Raw genomic sequence first — 21,052 nt, forward strand, 5'->3', positions numbered from 1 at the left:
TTTTTATTGGATAGTTCATCTGATTAAATCAACTCACTTTATTTTCCTTTCTCTTGCTTACCGGTATTTTTTCTTTTTTCTTCTGTTTTGAAATTTTTGAGCAATTTTGGACACTTTTGAGCACTTTTGGATACTTTCTGGTGTTTAGAATCAATGGGTTCTCAGAATTTTGCAATATGTTCTAGTTTTAAAAGTTTGAGAAATTTTCAGGTTTTTGTGACATAGTTTCGTGTTTTTAAAGCATTTCTTGGAGTCTAGGCATCTCTATATTTTCTGGTTCTAAGAATTCTCTGAAAATTTTTCATTCTCGAGTTTTCTTTTTTTAATTTGAAGTTAAATAGATTTTTCAGGGTTTATTTAAAATATCTTTTAATAAATGCTCTAAATTATTATTATTCTTTGGATCTTATTTTTATTTCGTTTGATTCTTTAATTTTCTCATTCATTCTCAAAAATTTGGCAAATATTCCAAATAATTTTTTTTACGTCATAATTGCTTATTATATTCTATATATCTTTGAATTTTCTAAAAGTATGTACTTATTAGTACTGTAGCAGAAGTCATTTCTACTTTAGAGAAGAGTTTTCTTTGCTCCAGTACTAATTTCGTCCAAAATTGAACCAATGAATATTCTAAAGATGTGAAACTTGCCTTTTCTAGGTATGTACTTCTAGTAGAATTATAAATTCTTTTAGAAGTTTCAGTTATCCTAAAAACTCACACAGAAGAATTTTGAAATATTCTAAAAAAAATTAGGGGAATCCTAAAACAAACACTAAAATTCTTGAAAGCTTTGAGAATGGTAACGAAGGGATGCAACCAAATGTTTATAAAGTTTTATAGAAATTTGTAGTCAATCATAGAAAATTCTAGAGAATAATGGAGATTTGTCGAAAATTGAAGCTATTTCATAATTCAGAATCTAATGAATCAAAGAAATTTTTTTTGTTTAGAAGTTTGGAAAATTCTAAAGATTCTTGAAGAATTTTTAAAAAATGATACTCTTAAAAAATCCTCTAGAATCATGGAGAAATCTATAGAATTTTGTAAAATCTTAGAAACTTACTTACTTACTAGAAACACTTCTAAAATCTGAATTAACTACATAGAATCTTAGAAAATTTTGGAAAATGATAAAGACTCAAAAAAATTCAATAAAACCATCACGTAAATTAGAGAATTATAGAAAGATTTCTCTAGACTGATATAAGGAATTTTAGATATTCACACAGAATCATACAAAATTATAAAGAATTTTGCAAATTCACTAAAAGTTAGTCTAGAGAACCAATGATGATCTTATACTCTGATGAAGTAAAAACTTATTACTTTTAAGAATATGAGAAAATTCTAAAATCTTTTGGAGAAACCTAAAACAATGACTAAAGGAATGGGGAAATTCAAAAATCCTGGAGAATCTATAGAGAATCATAAAAATCTTTAGGCAATCCTAATGAATTTCAGAGAATCATGGAAAAGCGTCGAAAATTGTGATAAATCATAAAGAGCATTTTAATTTTTTTAAAGAATCATAGAAATTTAATAAAATGAAAAAAACCATAACTCGTGAATTTAAAAGTTTAGAATTTTTCTAGTACTTTGGATAATCTAATAATAAATTTTAGAAAATTCTACAAATTGGTAAAGACTTTTTAAAAATAATACTCAAAATCTTAAAGACTCCTAAAAATTATGAAGGAATCTACAAAATTTTGTGAAATCCTGGAGACTTTCAGAAATTGCAAAGAATTATACCTACCTAGATCTAGAGAATCGTACAAAATAATGTATAATTTTGGAGATTCTTATTAGAGGTACTTCTAGAATCTCAGTTAACCACATGGAATCCTAAAAAATCTGAGAAAATAATAAAGAATCTCTGAAAATTCGATAAAATTATAACGAAATTTAAAAAATTATAGATATCTACCTATTATAGAGAATTTAGATGTTTAGACAGAATCATAGAAAATTAGAATGCATCTTGAAAAACCTCAGAATGTTCTTTTTAAGTTTAAAAAAACTAGAACCAGAAATTTCACGCACTCAGCGCAGAGAAACTCAAATCCTGATATTTTAACTCATCTTTGGTCCAACACGAATTTATTGTTTCAACCGCTGGGTTTCTTAGGAAATGTGCAGGTCAAGCGACCGTTTCCATAAAGTTTATAATCCCCTCATTACCAAATCCTCAGTAATCTTTTTTGGCAGCTGTCAATCAAATGTGTTGTTAAAGTTGCATACTTTTCAAACACGAAATTTTCTAAAATCTAAAATTGAATTTATTACACTAAAAGTTTACAGAGAGTTTCATTTGAATAAAACAAGTTCTGCCTATTTGTAAATCCTGAAAATTAAAATCGTCTATTTTTTACATCTAAATATAAAATTAATTTCTGGTCAATCAAGAGAAAAAGCATAGTTTAGTTACTGAACGTGTCAAGTTTTACTCGAATATCTTGGAAGGCAATGGTGCTGTCAATTTTTAAATCAGCAACTTTAAGAATTTTTGGAAAAAAAAGTCATAACTTGACAACGCCACAAGTTGATAGTTTTGAATAGCTTACTAAATAACTCATCAAAATCTTCCACTGAAGTTACGTGAATCTGTCAGCATATGAAAATTTAAGGCTTAAAGCAGGTTAAAAAAAATTGAAAAAGTTTAGAGAAACCAGACACAATTTAAAGTAAATTCAAATAAAATTGAAGGAGAATCTAAAGTTAAAAGCATAAAAATGTCAAAAATTCAACTCGAATTCATATTCATTACAACTTTGTGATTTTTATTATGATATTTTCCGATTACTAATTAACTTATCAGTTGCATGTGGAGCCATCTATTAATAAATATCGCCATGTGTCTAAGTATCTAAGTAATCCCAAATCCTGTTGATTTCTAAAATTGCTCCTTTGTAAATCGGTAAATTTTCCTCAAGCAAAATGACTTATAGAGACCCTAGAAGACCAAAAAAATAAAAACTAACAAGAATTAAAATTAAAAAAATGTAAAGAGATACTCCAAAATAAATGAGAAAAATCTAAAGAAACAATCAAACAAAACTGACAGAAAATTTTAAAGAATCAAAAGTAAAAGTAAAATAAGACATAAAAAAACAGAATTAAGATACCTACCCATCTTAACTTGTTCGTATTCAGTTTATAAGGGGCCGAAGAATTTCAGGAAGCCGCTTCTGTACACATTAATTGTCTCTTCCAGGCGAAGACACTTTTGGAAAATTCAAGTCGATTGTAGATATATGAATAAATTTTAGTTCTAATCTCGGCATCATAGAACATTTAACTTTATAACAGTCCTCTAGAATGAACTATAAACTTTATATATTAAATCGGCTCTTTCTCGTCTCGCCCCGGCTTTGTTTATATCACAGTATTGATCCTCCATTAATTATTTTCAGTTTTACGTTTAGGTTAATTTAAAACGTCCAACCGCTATAACGGATTATCGGTTGATCTATATTTGATAAGCAAAGTTCTTACTATTTAGCCCCGACATCATCAAAATTTTACCAAACCCTCTTTAGTTTCGAAAGTGGATCTTAAACTTTTATTGGAATGTTTGCTAATCGAAAACTTATTTAATTTACGAGTTTTATAAAGAAGTTATGAAAAGTTAAGCCGATTATACTTTTTATGATTTAGATTCATTGATTTTCTGGGAATTCACTGCCGACTAAGCTGACATATTACTTTTGCTTTCATTACATAAAAAACTCATTTTGAAAGAGACTTTGCGGGAGATTTGGAACTTGAAAGTCTTCTTCATCAAAGTGGATTTTATACTAATTTTTAAATATCATTTTGTTGATTAAAAGGGAAATGCGCGGAAATTATAAGACTAAATTAACGGAAATGTACACACAATATTTATTTTCTTTCTCTTTCATTCTATCTTGTCTCAGGTGCATTAGTGGCGATAATCTCTCTCTCCAGGAAGGTTTCTAAAATTTGCGCTTCTCGAGGACTTCTAAGTGTTCGCTTCTCTTCATCCATTCATTTTTCGTCGCTCGCCTCACCACGATCGGAGCTGTTTTGTCGTTACGCTTTCTTTACCCAAGATCTTCCTAATCTGCTCACTTCTTATCCTGTCTAATTTTCAAGCTCCACGTTTTCGTTTTCTTTATTTTTCAGGTTCTTTACGGCTTTATCTTCGCTGACAACTTACAATCATTCTCATATTTTTAACAAATATTTTTACAACTTAAATTTAAACTGCTTTTTCTTAAACTGTACTTTACTGTTTTTATGTTTTTTTCTTGGACTGTGTAATTTCTCAAAATATAAAAATAATAAAATATAAAATTTTTGCTAATCATTATGGATTTCTTGTTTTTTGACAACTCTTTACTATTTACGAAGATTGTCTAGGATTCTCTGTATTTTTTTACGATTCTAGAGAGCTATTAAAAATTCTTTTTCGAATTTGCCGCTTTAATAGGTCCATTAGAGTACTCAATTTGGAGTCGTTAATAGATATCTATAAGAGAACTCAAAGTAGGAAATTTTGTTTTTTAAGAATTGGCAGAACTAATTTAATCAATTAGTCTGGCTGTCACCTGTTTCCTGTCAAGTTCTTGGTCAATTTGAATTTTACGATTCGTGTTTAACAAATTGCTGCGTGAATAAAAAATGTATCAATATAATTGAATTGTCCTTTGCGGCCAACAATAATTGTACCTAAATATAATGGATGTGAATACTGGATGTGAAGTTAGGTTAAAATTCAGTGACAGTAAAACTCAATAAATGTCAAATTTAAAATTGACTTTGAAAATCAAGTGACAAGTCGTGGTTACAAAACCATTACCAATCATGTAACACGAAAAGTTTTAGAATTGGAAAATTTAAATTTTTTATTAAAAAATGGGTGCAAATTTGAAAAAATAATATAAAGGACTTGTTTTATAATGGCATTGGTGCACTCGTTTTGTACACCGGGACCTCGTGCACCAAATTGGCCATTATAAAACACGTTCTTTAATATACTATTATGATTTTGCGGTATTTGTATGAGTTTGGCGATTTTTTTAGCATGATATAAAAACTCCTTATGATTTTACAGCTTTTTCTATTGTAAGAAATAGCATTTCTTAGCATTTTTCTATTTTATTTATAAATTTTTACGCTTATAAATTGCAAAATTTTTGATAATGATTGTTTTTTTTATTTTTTAGATGCTTTTAGTGCTCTAGCCTTCTGTAGGCTCTTTTAAGAATGTCTCAAATTTTCTGCAATATTCAAAAATACTACAATTTTTTTTCGGATTTTTGAGAATTTTACAGAATTTTTTAGTTTTAGGTCAGATGTTTTAGTTTCTAGCGTTTTTTATGAGCGTTTTATTTGTAAACTCCTTAACTTAAAATAAATCTTATAATTCTGTGAATTTTTTTCATTTTTTTTGGGTTTTTTTGTTACTCTAATATTCGGTAGGCTTCTTCAATATTGTCTAAAATTCTGTACAATATTCTGAGATACTACAAAATCTTCTAGGAGTTTTGGCAGTTTTTTAGAAATCTTTTAATAACCTTATAAAATTTTCTAGTATTTGCAAGAATTTTTCGTAATTGCTTTGTTCTTTTCTAAACATTTTGTGATTCCATAGAATTTTCTAACAATTTTCAGGATACATTAAGATTCTCTAGAATCCTTTCAAACTCGTTAGAATTTCCAGGATTTTTTCTATAATTCTGTGTTCTACAGGATTCTTTAATATGTTTTTAAACTTCATAATTTTTGGAGGATTGTATTAAAAGTCTATATTTTTTCAAAATTTTCTGGGCTTTTTTAGAATGCACTGGAACCCTCGTGGACTTTTCTGGGATTGACACCATTATTGTGGAATTGTTCAGGATTCATTTCAGATGTTTTAAATTCTTAAAAAGATGCTTCTCGAATTTTTTGGGATCTCATTTTTTTTAATTTTTACCAATTTTTTGAGTTTTTCTAAAATTTATTTTTATAGTTGATTTATTTTAAATATGTAGAAAATTCTATGCAACTCTTTAAACTTTTTCAGGATACTTTAAGATTCTCTGGGATTATCCCGAATTCTCTAGGATCCTCTGCGATTTCCACTACTTTTCTGGCATTCTCCTAAGTTGTTTGGGCTATTTTAAGATTCTTTAGGATTCCCTTAATAAATTTTTGTGGGATTTTTAAGATTCCTACTATTTTTTCTAAATTTTTGAAAGATTGTGTATGGAAGTGTCTAAAATTTTCCAGGACACTTAAGGATTTAATGGGATTCTCAGGAATTTTTCTAGGATCATTAATCTGAAGGTGTACAGGATTTGCTTCAAATTTTCTAAATTTCTAGAAAGAACTTTTTCTTTAGGGATTTTTTAAACCTTGAACATTTTGTTTAAGTTTCTCCAGAATTTCTTCTAGTGGTTTAGATCTTCTAAAAATTGTAAAGCCGTTCAATCTTTTTTAGTGTACTTTTTTTGAATTATCTCGAATTCCTTTGGATCCTTTGTGATTTTTTAGGATTTTCACTATTTTTCTAAAATTCTCCATAATTTTTGTTGTATTTTGATTTTTCTAGTCTTCTAAACGATTTTTCAAAATTCTGTACTACTTTAAGATTTTCTGGAATTTCCTTGAATTTTCTGCTATGTTAATTTCTTGGATTTTTTGGATTTTCTAGAATATCTTTTAGCGATTTAGATCTTTTAAATTTCTTTTTGGATTCTATAGATTCATTGATAAATTCTCTTTAAGTTAAAATTTTGTTGATTATCTACAGTTTTATTAATGTTTTATACTGTAATTGTATGCACCAATATTTCCCAGAATTCTCCTGGATTCTTTAGGTTTCTCCGGATTGATTATTTAGAATTTTTTGCTTTTTTTGCATATTTCGGAAACTATTCTTTTTTTGTCTTGGATGTCTATACATTTTCTTCCAATTAAGCATTTTTTTTTAATTTTTTAGAATTTTTAGATTGAGCAAATTCTTGCTTTATAATTTTCTGGACTGCTTAGACTTTTAAAATGTTTTTCTAGGTTTTATTTTTTAATGTTCTTTGTTGTTCTTTGCCGTTTTACAATTCTTCAGTCTTTGTCGGATTATTTTACGATTATTTTAAAATTTAGGGACGGATTAAGATTTTATACTCAGATTCATTTGAATTCTTTTGAGATTTTTATTAGATTTTTGGATAATTATTGCTTTTTTTCTATTTTTTTACTATAATTTTAAACTATTTACTTTTATGGTTTAAATCTATTAAATTTTTAAAGAAGTTAATGCAATCCTTGGGATTATCCTGAATTATCTAGAATTCTCTGCGATTTTCACTACTTTTCTGGCATTTTTCTAAGTTGTTCAGTTAATTTTAAAATCTTTTGAAATTCCTTCGATTTTAATGAGATTTTTAGGATTTCTACTATTTTTCTGGATTACTCGAAATATTTTACTGTCTTTAAGATCTTCTAAATTTTTGAAAGATTGTTATATGGAAGTGTCTAAACTTTTCCAGGACATTTAAAGATTCACTGGGATTCTCAGGAATTTTTCTAGGATGTGCATTATTAATCTGAAGTTGTACAGAATTTGCTTCAGATTTTCTTGATTTCTAGAAAAAACTTTTTCTTTAGGAATTTTTTAGATCTTCAACATTTTGTTTAAGTTTCTCCAGAATTTCTTCTAGTGGTTTAGATCTTCAAAAATTGAAAAGAATTCTATAAGCCGAACCGTTTAAGCTTTTTAGTGCACTTTTGGATTTTTTAAATTATCTCGAATTCTTTTGGATCCTCTGTGATTTTTAAGATTTCCACAATTTTTCTAAAATTCTCTATAATTTTTGTTGTGTTTTAATTTTCCAAGTCTTCTAAAAGATTTTTCAAAATTCTGTACTAGGTACTTTATGATTTTCAGGAATTCTCTCGAATTTTCTGGAATGTTAATTTCTTGGATTTTTGGATTTTTCAGAATTTTGGTCTTTTAAATTTATTTTTGGATTCTATAGATTCTTTACAATTCTTTGTGATCTTCTGGGACTTTATAAAACTCTCTAAAACTTCATAGATGAATTCTTTCAAAATTAAAATTTTGTTGATTTTCTACAGGTTTTATAATGTTTTAGGTATATTGTAATTGTATGCACCAAGATTTTCCAAAATTCTCTTGGATTCTTTAGGTTTCTCCGGATTGATTATTTAGAATTTTTTGCTTTGTTTGCATATTTCGGAAACAATTTTTTTTTTGTTTTTGATGTGTATACATTTTATAGTCTTTTCAATTACGCATTCTATTTTTTTACATTTTTTAGAATTTTTAGATGGAGCAAATTTTTGCTTTATGATTTTCTGGATTGCTTAAGCATTTTTGATGATTTTCCAAGATTGTCGAAGATTTTCCAATGTTCTTTGTTGTTCTTTGTCGTTTTAGAATCCTTCAGTCTTTTTCAGATTTTTTTACGATTATTTTAAAATGTAGGGACGGATTAAGATTTTTTACTCAGATTCATTTGAATTCTTTTTAGATTTTTATTAGATTTTTGGATAATTTTTGCTTTTTCTCTATATTTTTTTACTATAATTTTAAACTAATTTTGATTTATTTTAGAGTTTCTTCAGATTTTCCGAATTCTTTTGAATTTTTATATATTTTCTTTAATGTACAACAGATGACTGTTTTCGGATTCTGCTTAGATTTTCCACGTTTTCTTTAATTTTCTGGTAATTTCTGGAATGTCCTAGCGCTTTTAGGATTTTTAAGAATCACTCAGAATTTTTGTGATTCTGTAAGACTTTCACTATCTGAATTTTGAAATTTTTTATTCTTAAATTTCTCATTTTGCAATACAAAGATTATCTCAGATTCTGTAGATGAATTTACCATTCAAATTCTACGCGACAATTCTAGGAGTCTGTATATTCGTATTTTTTAAAGTGTTGTTTTTTTTGTACTTCTTGAATTCTGAATATGAAAAATTTTTGTTTTCTTTCCTGTGGTTGGACATTAAAGCCTAATAATTTTATATAAACAATAATAACAATAATAAAAATTAAAGCAACTCTTTTAATTTCTAATTGAAAACCAATAAAGCAACAATATTACTAAATATTTAGCTTCATACAGGCAACCCAAAATAAGCATTTCTTGGTCTACTTGTAAGAGAGAATTTTAATTTCACAGTTCGGAAGCAGTCAACATATTGTTGCTTTTTCAACCAACATAAAAATAAGCAAAACAACATTTTTCATAAAATAATTGACCTAAATACTAAAAATCCATATCTGCAATTTAGTAATAAATAAAATCACTTGTGTAATATTATTGTAACTGAAGAGGGCCAATTACCTTATAATGGTCACAATCTGACTGATGTCTCTGCTATTAAAAGAGAATTAGTTTAAATAAAAACAAAACAAATTAGAGAAACAGAACAAATATTGGTTCAATCTCATAAAGGGCTGCCGCTTGTTTATATTGGCGTAATGTTTTCAAATAGCTCCTGGTGGCAAACATAGGAATAATATTGAATTATAATAGTACACAAACTAACAAATAGCAGCTATTAATTTCAAATCACTGGATATTGCATGTGGGCGATGTGAAATAAGTCAGTTAAGACTGAAAGCTGCAACATGTCATGTATTCAAATCGAACTTTATTAAACAAATTATCTCAACAAGTTTGTATTATTATTCGATATGGAAACAAAAGCGGTGCCTCAACCGTGAAAAACGCAGTTTTTTAGACTGTCAGTTAAATTGATTGATCTGTTAGACACGCAGTTCTCGCATTGAAAACGAAAGCCATTAACAATTAATCGATTTACTAATTACCTGCACGAGCGAACTTGTATTTCAGATAAAACGTATGTTTGTATCACTTATCCCAGTGGAAAATCGTCGGATTAACGCCAAACATTTGCGCCATCCAACTAGAACAAAGACAACAATTATCCAATTCACATCTCGCCCTCCAAGATCGAGTTTTCAATTAAATCCGTTGCGAATTCGAAGAATAGTTCGGAGTTGAGCGCAAATATTTAAATCATTTCATTTATTTGCAGGATCAAGTAATACAACACAATCAAAAGGGCGGTGTTATAATGAGTAGAGGAGACCTTGCTTTGCAGGGAGTTACAAGAAGCCAAGCTGGAAATTATTCATGTGTAGCTTCAAACGTCGAAGGGGATGGAGATAGCAACAGAGTCGAACTCAAAATCATGTGTAAGTTGCATTGACTATTAGAATAGTTTTGATGGAAGATTACAATAAGTGTTAACTTGGTTTCGTGCTGCAATCAGGTCAAGATTCAAAAGGATTGTTAAAATACAATGTTTTCTGACTTTGCTTAAAAAAAATTGTTGAAAATCTGTATTCAAATGGTCAATCTTTCCAAAAATTTTACAGATACTATTTATTTTTTTTTAGCGTCCTAAGACTATCTACCTCAAATGTAGATGTAGTTTGTTCTCTTATTTTTTTTTACATTTTTTACAATATTATTTAGGATTTTTTATTAAAAATAATATTAAAAATAATAAACTCTTAAAATTTTATTGCCGCACAATTAAAATTGCCAGAATTATAAATTTTACATATGAAAATGAAAATTGAAGATTTTTAGTTTTTCTACAAAATTAAAATTTTGAAAATTGTATTTTTTGCTCTAAAACATTCAAATTTAGCAAAGCTTATATCCATATTAGAGATAATAATCTTCCTAAATATTTTATTGCATTGTAGTAAAAGTTGGTAAAATTACAAATTTTTATTTACGAAAAACTGAAATTTTCGCTATGGCTACAAAAACAATTAAAACAATAAATTTTGATTTGTTACAAAATCAAAAAATTTTAGTTAGTCTTCTGGTTTTAGAACATTTAAAATTGGTGGAGCTTATAGTAATATTAAACGTAATCAACTTTTCTTAAATTTTATTTTTAAATTAAATTTTAGTTTTTATTTACGAGAATTAGAGCTTTTTAGTCTACAAATTCAAAATTTTATTAAATTGTTTTTTTCGCTCTAAATCATGCAAATTTGCCGAAGTTCATAATTAAGTAGGAGGTAATAAACTCTATTGCCATAAAGTTAAAATTACCAAAAGAACAAATTTTTATTGATGAATATTAGAAATTTTTGGTTTCTCCACCAAACCAATTGTTTAAAAAATAGTTTTTCTAACTCTTGAACATTCAAATTTGGTGGAGTTTATGAACATATAAGAGGTAATAACCTCCCTAAATTTTATTGAATTGAAGTGGAAAGTTTCAGAATTACAAATTTTTATTTTATTTATTTATTTATTTTAGTCTGAAAATTCACAATTTTCAAAAATTGTTTCTTTTGCTCTAGAATATTCAAATTTGGTGGAGTTTATTAACCTGATAAAAGTAATATACTTCAAAAATTTTATTGCTATAAAGTTACAATTACCAGAATTCCGAATTTTCATTTATAAAAATTAAAAAATTTTGGTTTGTCCACTAAATCAATTTTTTTTAAAATGGTCTAGATCTAGTCCTAGATCGTTCAAAGTTGGTGGAGTTTAAAGTCATATTAAAGGCAATAAACTCCTTAAAGTTTATTAAATTAGGGTGAAAATTGCCTAGAATTACAAATGTTTATTAATAAAAATTAGAAATTTTTTGATAATCTATGTATAAATTCAAAATTTTTGAAAATTGTTTCTCTCGCTTTAGAACATTCAGATTTGCTGGAGTTCAAAAATAAATTAGACGTAATAAACTCTCAAAATTTTATATTCATAGAAATAAAAATAACCAAATTTCGTTCAAATTTTTATGAAGTTTAAAATCTTAGTAGTGGTAATAAACTCTCTAAATTTTATTGCTATGAATGTAACAAACCCAAACGGAGCCCCTAACATACGAGCGCCCGAAAAGGAAGGGGTACTGCTGACGGGACGCGGGAAACGGGCAGTACCACCCGAGTAACGGAAGAGTGTACATCATTGATTGGCAAATTCATTAATAAATCCATTATTCTAATTTTTGGTGCCGTTCTTTGAGCCCTACACAAGAAAATCCGTTACAGTGCAGCGGCAGGATTCACTACGTGCTTTGACGCCACTTTTCGGCCAGTTTTTCACAAGTTTTTGAGACAACGCCCAGATTACGTAAGAACGTAAATTCAGCTATTGTGCTTAATTATTACTCAACATAATTTTGAGGAACGAACCTCAACATTCCCTTGAGGAACGAACCTCAAGAATTGACCCTTTTGAGGAACTAACCTCAAAATTTCCTTGAGGAACGAACCTCAAGAATTTACCGTTTTGAGGAACGAACCTCAAGACTTGACTTTATCGAGGAATGAACCTTGATCGTCTTGAAGAACGAACTTCAAGAACTGACTGTTTTGAGGAACGAACCTCAAGACTTAACTTTATTGAGGAATGAACCTCGATCGTCCTGAAGAACGAACTTCAAGGACTGACTTTTTTTGAGGAATGAACCTCGACCGTCTTGAAGAACGAACTTCAAGATCTGACCCTTTTTTTTGAGGAATGAACCTCGACCGTCTTGAAGGACGAACTTCAAGAACTGACCTTTTTGAGGAACGAACCTCAAAAACCGACCGTTTTGAGGAACGAACCTCAAGAACTGACCTTTTTGAGGAACGAACCTCAAGAATTGACCATTTTAAGGAACGAACCTTAATTAGAATTTAGTTGAAAATATGGGCAAGCACAAAAAGCGTCACATGGACTCATCCAGTTCAACCGATTGTGAGTCAAGTAGTGAAGGGCATAGAACGCACCAAAACAAGAGACTTCGACAAGAAAGGCATACAGAAAGTAATCTCCCGAGATCCAAGGTCGTGGTGCCAACATCTTCTCGCAGCGATAGCGAAAGAATAAGAGAACTCGAAGAAGTTGTCGACAGATTGTCAAGAGCAAGTAACCCTTCGACAATCTCGTATAGAATGACCTCTGATGCCATTCCTGAGTTTGACCCAGCAATCAAGGCAATGACCATTACTAAATGGTTATGTAAAATTGAACAGCTTGGGCGAATAAATGACTGGTCTGAACTCATCATGATACAACACATGCAGAGTCGTCTGAAAGGTGTTGCAAGAAACTGGTACGACAACCTAACCACATACGATCATACTTGGGAAGAATGGAAAGTCTTACTGACGAGAACTTTTCCTGAGCACAAAGATTTTGCTCATTTGCTTCGAGTTATGATGGACAGAATTAAAAGACATGACGAGTCGTGGGCAAACTATTTCTTTGAGAAAATGGGACTGATTAGGGCATGTCAAATTTCTGATGTTAACGCCATATCATGTGTCATTGACGGTATTGATGATACTATGATAAAAACAGGCGCCAGAGCGGGACGTTACAGCAGTCCAGAGTTACTGTATTCAGAGTTCCTTGCAGCTCTCCCATCCACTGAAAGATCCGATCGTTGTAAATCAGATTTGAGAGGTAGACTAACTCAAAGGCGATTCGGTAACACACAGAAGTTTTCGAGGGACAGAGTCTCAGTCTCCCATAAGTCTGGAGATAAGAACAGAGCAGACAACAAAACCTCAGGCAGAACTGTCAAATGCTTCAATTGTGGCGACGTTGGTCACCTGGCTCACCGGTGTCCAAAACCTAAGAAGAGATGTTCTAACTGCAGACTGCTAGGACATGTGACATCTGATTGTCCTGCGACGACGACGAAAGGAACGAACCTTAGCGTCGAGACAATTGGGGGCAATCCATGCTACAACATCGAGTGCTTCTTAAACGGCATTGCATTCAAGGGGTACCTAGATACGGGGTGTACTGGAGTCCTAATAAATGAAACTACAGCCCGAGACCTGAGTCTGAAAATTGATCCGGTACCATGTCTTGTGAAAGGGTACGGAAACAGCGAAGTTTCAGCTCTAGGCAAATCTAAAGTCCACCTCAAACTTGACCTAGTCGAAGACGATGTCGACGTCTACGTCATGGACGATGACATTCAAAGCATTCCCATTCTTGTTGGGCAACCTTTCATCAACACCAACAACAGGGTGCTGCTTGTGAGGAACGACGAGATAAGGGTCGTCCCAGAATCGCAAGATGTAACTCAAGCTTTCAACGCATTTGCTCCAAAGGTTAATGTGACCTTATGCGCAGTCGATACAACCATCATCCCACCAAAGTACGTTGGGTATGTTCCTGTTTTCTGTAAGGAAGAACATCAGGGTGATGTATTTGTTGAGGGGCGAGTACGAACTCTACCTAACAGAGAACATTTTGTCACTCAATGTGTTGTGTCTGCACCAAATGGGGTTGTGTCAATAATTAACACGTCAGAAAACCCAGTTGAGTATCGCTCCTCTCAAGTTGTTGCCAGAGGAAGTATTTGTTGCCAGGAACGCGAACCTGACAAAATTCAAGTTTTAACTGCCGATGTCCGGAAACCATTCGAATTACCAGACATCAATCTTCAAGTCAACAGCCAACTGAGTGATGAAGAAAAGCTCGCTCTGCTTAATCTACTCAACAAATTTAGACACTGTTTCGCTCAAAATTTGAACGAATTAGGAAGATGTAAAGACGTAGAGATGCAGATTCACTTAAATGACGATCGTCCGGTGACATATCGACCTTACAAATTGGCATTTTCTGAAAGAACCAAACTTCAAGAGATTGTTAAAGAACTTGCGGACAACGAAATCGTGAGAGATAGCAATTCTCCATACGCCAGTCCAATTCTACTTGTAAAGAAGAAGTCCGGAGAAACACGGCTATGTATTGACTATCGAGCTTTAAACGCGAAAACAATCAAGGACTGTTTTCCACTGCCAAGGACGGACGAACATCTGGATCGTCTTTCTGGAAGTCGATACTTCACAAGTTTGGACTTAGCATCTGGTTACCATCAGATTCAAATTGCAGCAGATTCCATCAAGAAAACGGCGTTCATTACACCCGATGGCCATTACGAATATCTGAGAATGCCATTTGGCCTAGTTAACGCTCCAGCTGTATTCCAGAGGACCGTCAATAAAGTCTTAGGTCCATTACGATACACTCAAGCTTTGGCCTACATGGACGATGTGCTAATACCATCGAAAGATTTTAACAGCGGTCTTGAAGCATTGGAGAATGTTCTTAAGGCATTTGGAAACTTTGGTCTAACACTCAAGTTATCAAAGTGCTTCTTCTTCCAAAGAACAACTGAGTATCTGGGACACGAAGTAAGTCAAGATGGAGTCAAGCCTGGAACGAGAAAGATTCAGGCCGTTAAACAGTTCCCGAAACCAAAGAACGCTCATGAAATAAGGCAATTCATTGGACTCGCCGGGTATTTTAGAAGATATGTCAAGAATTTCGCACAAATTGCAAGACCCCTGACGAAACTCACTCGAAAGGACGTAACTTTTGAGTGGGCAGAAGAACAAGAGAGAGCATTTGAAGAACTCAAGAAGCGGTTAATTGACCGGCCGATATTAGCTTTGTACAACCCGAAATCAGCAGTAACTGAAGTACACACGGACGCCTCTAAATGGGGAATAGGTGGAATCCTTATGCAAGGTCCTGACAAAGTTAACTTCCACCCAATTCAATACTACAGTCGACAGACGTCGAAAGAAGAACAACGATACCATTCTTATGAACTTGAAACACTAGCGGTAGTGTACAGCTTGAAACAATTCCGAGTCTACTTGTTGGGATTGAGATTTGTAGTCGTCACCGACTGCAATGCTCTCAGAACGACTTTTTCCAAACGAGACCTCTTACCACGAGTAGGAAGATGGTGGTTAGAAATTCAAGAATATGACTTCTCTGTTGAATACAGACCAGGGACTAAAATGTGTCATGTAGACGCTCTCAGCCGAAACGCACTTGATGATCAAGTAGAAGTTGCTTACGTCGGGATTGATATCTCTGACTCTGACTGGATACTGTCTACACAGTTAATTGACGAGAGATGCAAGTATCTCAATGAGGTATTGAGGAGGAAACCGGTGGATAAAGAAGAAGCAAACATTCACTCGGAGTTCCAGTTAAATGACAACAGGGTGTATAAGAAAACACTCTTGGGTCCCAAATGGTTGGTCCCCAGACATGTTCGCAACCAGATTCTAAAATTCAACCACGATGACAAAGGACATTTTGGAACAGAGAAAACTCTAGACACAATCAAAGACACCTACTGGTTCCCAGGCATGAGGCGCTACACAAAGAAATATGTAGCCAGTTGCCTGCAATGCCAGTATAAAAAGGGGAAGACCGGGATGAAGCCAGGATTTCTGAATTCAATAGAAAAGATTCCCGAACCCATGGACACGATACACATTGATCATCTTGGGCCTTTCGTACGAACCAAGAAGAAGAACAGCTACTTAGTGGTTGCTGTCGATGGCTTTACTAAGTTTGTCTTCATGAAGCCTGTGCAAAGTACAAAAGTTGGGCCAGTTATCGTATTCCTGAAGGGCATATTTGAAGTGTTTGGCGTCCCACGAAGGATTGTTTGCGACAGAGGTTCCGCTTTCACAAGTAAACGGTTTACAAGTTATAGCCAAGAGTGTGGAATTAAGACGATATACACAGCGACGGCTACTCCCAGGGCAAATGGCCAGGTGGAACGGTACAATCAAACAATCATCAGTGCCATAATGACGTCCATGAAAGACGAGGAACATTGGGACCAGACAGTCACTAAAGTTCAATTTGCATTGAACAACAGCATTAATACTGCGACCGGTAAAAGTCCATACCAGTTGTTTCTGGGTTACAAACCTAGGGCAGCAAGTGATGCATTTATGCAACATACCGTGCAGAGCGGTCAAGGGAACGAACCTTTGGCTGAAATGAGACGACAGGCTGCAGAAAGGATCAGCAGTGAACAGGCAAAACAGAAACGAATCTTTGACCAGAAAAGGACCAGGCCGATCGAGTACAAGGAAGGCGATCAGGTCCTGATCAGGAAACCAGTTCTTACCAACGACGGGAAAAGTAAGAAGACCCTGTCAAAATACCACGGACCATTTATAGTGGTGAAAGTATTACCTCACGAAAGGTATTACATAGAAGACCTGCCTGGAGCAGACAGATCCCAAAAGTTCTACAAAGGGATATGTGCAGTGGATCGAATGAAACGATTCACAATAAGCAATGACTCTGACACGAAATCAGAATCATGTGATGAAAGCTCACAGTAGACGAATACTGTTGAGAGGACCACATGTGAGGTGTGAAACGAATCACACACTCACGAAGGGAGTATTTACTAACAAGGGTTGATGTGCTGTGTTACAGGCTTGACTAAGAAGTCAAAGCCTTTTGTCTGGGTTGTCTTGTTGTTGGGATTTTCTTCTCTTTTAGGTCACCCAGGCGAGAATGGACCCTATTATTTGCTGATTTACTAATTGTTGTTGAACGTTGGGTTATGGGGCAATTTAAAATTGGATTTATTTCTAATTATGGTTTGTCTCTAGGTAGCCTTAATCTGCAGGGGCGCAGATTGAAGTAGCGTGGCCGACTGTAACAAACCCAAACGGAGCCCCTAACATACGAGCGCCCGAAAAGGAAGGGGTACTGCTGACGGGACGCGGGAAACGGGCAGTACCACCCGAGTAACGGAAGAGTGTACATCATTGATTGGCAAATTCATTAATAAATCCATTATTCTAATTTTTGGTGCCGTTCTTTGAGCCCTACACAAGAAAATCCGTTACATGAATTTGAAATTATTAAAATTACGAATATTTATTTATGAAAATTAGAAATTTTTGGTTTCACTACAAATATAAAAATTTTTTAAAAGGTTTTTCTGGCTCTAGTTTAATCAAATTTGGTGGAGTTTTTTTGTCATATTAGAGGTAATCAACTCCCTAAATTTTATTGAATTAGAGTAAAGATTGCCTGAATTACAAATTTTTATTAGTATAAATTAGAATTTTTTTGTCAGTTTACAAATTCAAAATTTTAAAAAATGTTTTTTTCACTCAAGCAGGTACGTTCAAATTTGGTGGAGGTTATAACTATATTAGGGGTAATAAAAATCCTTAAATTTTATGACTATAGAGTTAAAATTACCAAAATTACAAATTTTTATTTTCGAAAATTATTTTTTTTTAAATTGTCTGTAAATTAAAAGTTTAAAAACATTTTTTTTTGCTTTAGGGGTTTAATGTATTGCAGTAAAACTTGCCAAAGTTACCAATTTATATTTACAAAAGTTTTTTTAGTTTGTCTACAACTTCAAAATTTTTATAAATTGTTTCTTTTGCTCTAAAATTTGGTAAAGTTTATAACCATGTTAGAGGTAATAAACTCTCCAAATTTTATTGATATAGCGTTAAAATTACCAAAATTACTAAGTTTTATTTATGAAAATTAAAAGTTTTTGGTTTGTCTACGTTTTTCTAATAAATAATTTTTTTAAGTAGTTTTTCTGGTTTTCAAACATTTATATTTAGAGGAGTTTGTAATCACATTAGAGGTAATAAACTCTACAAATTTTATTGCTATAGAGTTAAAATTACCAAAAACAATTTTTAGATTGTCTATTAATTCAAAATTTTTAAAATTGTGTTTTTTACTTGAGGATATTTAAATTTATAGGAGCTCATTATAATATTAGTCGTAATCATTTCTCAAAATTGAATTGCTATAATGTTAAAATTACTAGAATTACGAATTGTTATTTATTTAAATTTCAAATTTTTGGTTTGTCCACATAATCAATTTTTTTTAAATTGTTTTTCTAGTTCTAGATTATCTAAATTTGGTGGAGTTCTTAGTTATATTAATGGAATTCAACTCCCAAAATTTTATGAAGTTAAATGGAAAATTGCCAGATTTAGATTTCTACTAATAAAAAATTTGTGTACAAATTAAAAATTAAAAAAATTTTTTTTTTTTGTTTTCAAACATTTAAATTTGGCGAAATTTATAATTATATGAGAGATAAAGTAGTCAACTTCTCAAATTTCATAGCCATAGAGTCAAAATTATCAAAAACTTAAATTTTTATTTATGAAAATTAAAAATTCTTAGTTTGTCTATACCTGCTAAATCAAAATTAAAAAAAAATGTTTCTGTCTTGTTAGATCATTTTAATTTGGTAAAATTGGTAATCATTTTAGAAATAGTAAACTCCCCAATATTTATTGCTATATAGTGAAAATTACCAAAACGACAAATTTTTATTTATGTACCTACCAATATCAAACAAATTTTAATCTCTGAATCCTGACTGGATGCAGCAAATCAAACATCCGTTTTGAAATAAAAATGCAATATTTTTTATGAATCGCCGGAGTTTCCAATAAAGTTCTTTCCAAACAAAATAAAATAAAATAACTGCATGTGGCAGAAATAGGTGTTAAGTGTTTATTTAATTGGCGCAGAGCTGTGGTCATAAAGTTGAAGAAAATTGCCGCAATAAAATTTTAACGTTGAGTAAAAAGCAAGCATTTTTATTTTAAAAGCTGTTTGCTTTATTGGATGTAATTATTTAATTTTCTCGCAGTAAATCTCTTGATGTCTTAATCTGTTGGTATTGTTTGTTCCCCCAACCAGATAACAACAACATCTGTCGGCACTGACCCAATTCCGTCCCCTTTTCATACCGGACCATGAAAATGTAATGAGATCGAGAAATCAGACTTAATTCTGCAGGAGTTTGCAACATGAAATGAATTTTAGTAGTGCAGATAAAAAATTTAGCTCAATCTTCACGTCACGTTTGCACTTCAACTTCATTAATTCTGATTACCTCTCGACATAATAGTCCTCTTTCGATCGGACTGGACCCTTTTGTAAACCGTGTTAAAAATTTCGATTGAATCTGTTGTTAATCGAAGGAAATCTTTTCAGACAAGCCTGTATGTCGGACGGAACAAAAGCGCATATACGGCGTGGCGCGGCACGAGAATGCTAAAATCCTCTGCGAAGTCGAGTCATATCCACCTCCAGATAGCTTCAAGTGGTCTTTCAACAACTCGGCGGAAAACGTCGACGTCCCCCAAATGCGGTATCACTCAGGGATGCATCATTTCACTTCGACGTTGACGTACACACCCATGAACGAGCTTGATTACGGTACCGTCATGTGCTGGGCAAATAATCTCGCAGGGCGTCAAGTGGAGCCGTGCATCTTCCATGTCATCGCCGCCGGCAAGCCAGATCCGCCTTTCAATTGCACCATCATGAACCAAACGAGCGAGTCTCTGGATGTGGAGTGCACAGAGGGTTTCGACGGAGGCCAACCGCAGTTTTTTCTGTTGGAAGTTTACGACCAACAGACGGACGCCCTCCAGGCGAATGTGTCCGCCAAGTTTCCTTTGTTTACTGTGAGCGGACTCGATCCAGGAAAGATACTCAAAATGGTGGTGTACGCCGCCAACTCAAAAGGGAGAAGTGAAACTGTTTTATTAGAGGGGTTGATGTTGAAAGTCGCCGAAAAACAAACAGGTAAATCTTGGCAAGAGTGCTGAATGGAACGAGAGCTTTTCAAGACATAAAACCGGGCAAACAACGCGTTCTAATCGAATTTTATGCAAAAATTATGTTTCATTGCGTGAGCTGGTCAAAGGAAATCTCGAGCAAATTTATTCATAATCCAAAAATGAGTATTTATTTTGTCCGGCTATTGTCTTTGTTTTTTCAACTACCATTTACATAAAGTTGCGGTCTACAACAACGCTGACCTTCTAGGGTCGGTTCGCCCTATTCAAATTTCTAATTTTTTGTTCCAGTCATGAAATTCGCCTGTGGCAGATGCTGGAATTGAATTTAGATATTTTTAACATCTTGCACCTTTGAGACTTTCAAGCTTGACGTAGCAATTTGCTGTTTTATTTACCTAGCTGTCTCAGATTTGTATTTTACTCGGTTTTTGAATTTGAACTTTATCATGATTTAGCGTTAGTGTCCTAACAAACAATGAACAATGTTAGTGGTTTTTTTTTGGAAACTATCCTCATTTTAAAATTTTAATTGAATGTGTACTACAATCGACTCCCAATAATTTGAATTCCAAAGCACCGGACGCCGATTTAAAATTACCGAGTAGTTTGATTTATTTATGAGTTTTCTCGAGTCGATAA

The 21,052-nt window shown here is 32.4% G+C and overlaps 1 protein-coding gene across 3 annotated transcripts in view; it reads left to right on the forward strand.

Moving 5' to 3' along the window:
- The window catches only part of side-VI (sidestep VI transmembrane protein), a 481,913-nt gene that overhangs the window by 443,990 nt on the left and 16,871 nt on the right, over positions 1 to 21,052 (forward strand). For all 3 annotated transcript variants that reach the window (XM_088044224.1, XM_088044994.1, XM_088045766.1), the window contains exons 10-11: positions 10,045 to 10,204; positions 19,821 to 20,417. In XM_088044224.1, coding sequence (XP_087900350.1) covers positions 10,045 to 10,204; positions 19,821 to 20,417 — 757 coding nt within the window. The remainder of the gene's footprint in view (positions 1 to 10,044; positions 10,205 to 19,820; positions 20,418 to 21,052) is intronic.

The sequence above is a fragment of the Gnatocerus cornutus genome, chromosome 1 (genome assembly GCF_029298725.1).
Source record: "Gnatocerus cornutus isolate USDA-ARS CGAHR chromosome 1, icGnaCorn1.1, whole genome shotgun sequence".
Lineage (NCBI taxonomy): Eukaryota > Metazoa > Arthropoda > Insecta > Coleoptera > Tenebrionidae > Gnatocerus > Gnatocerus cornutus.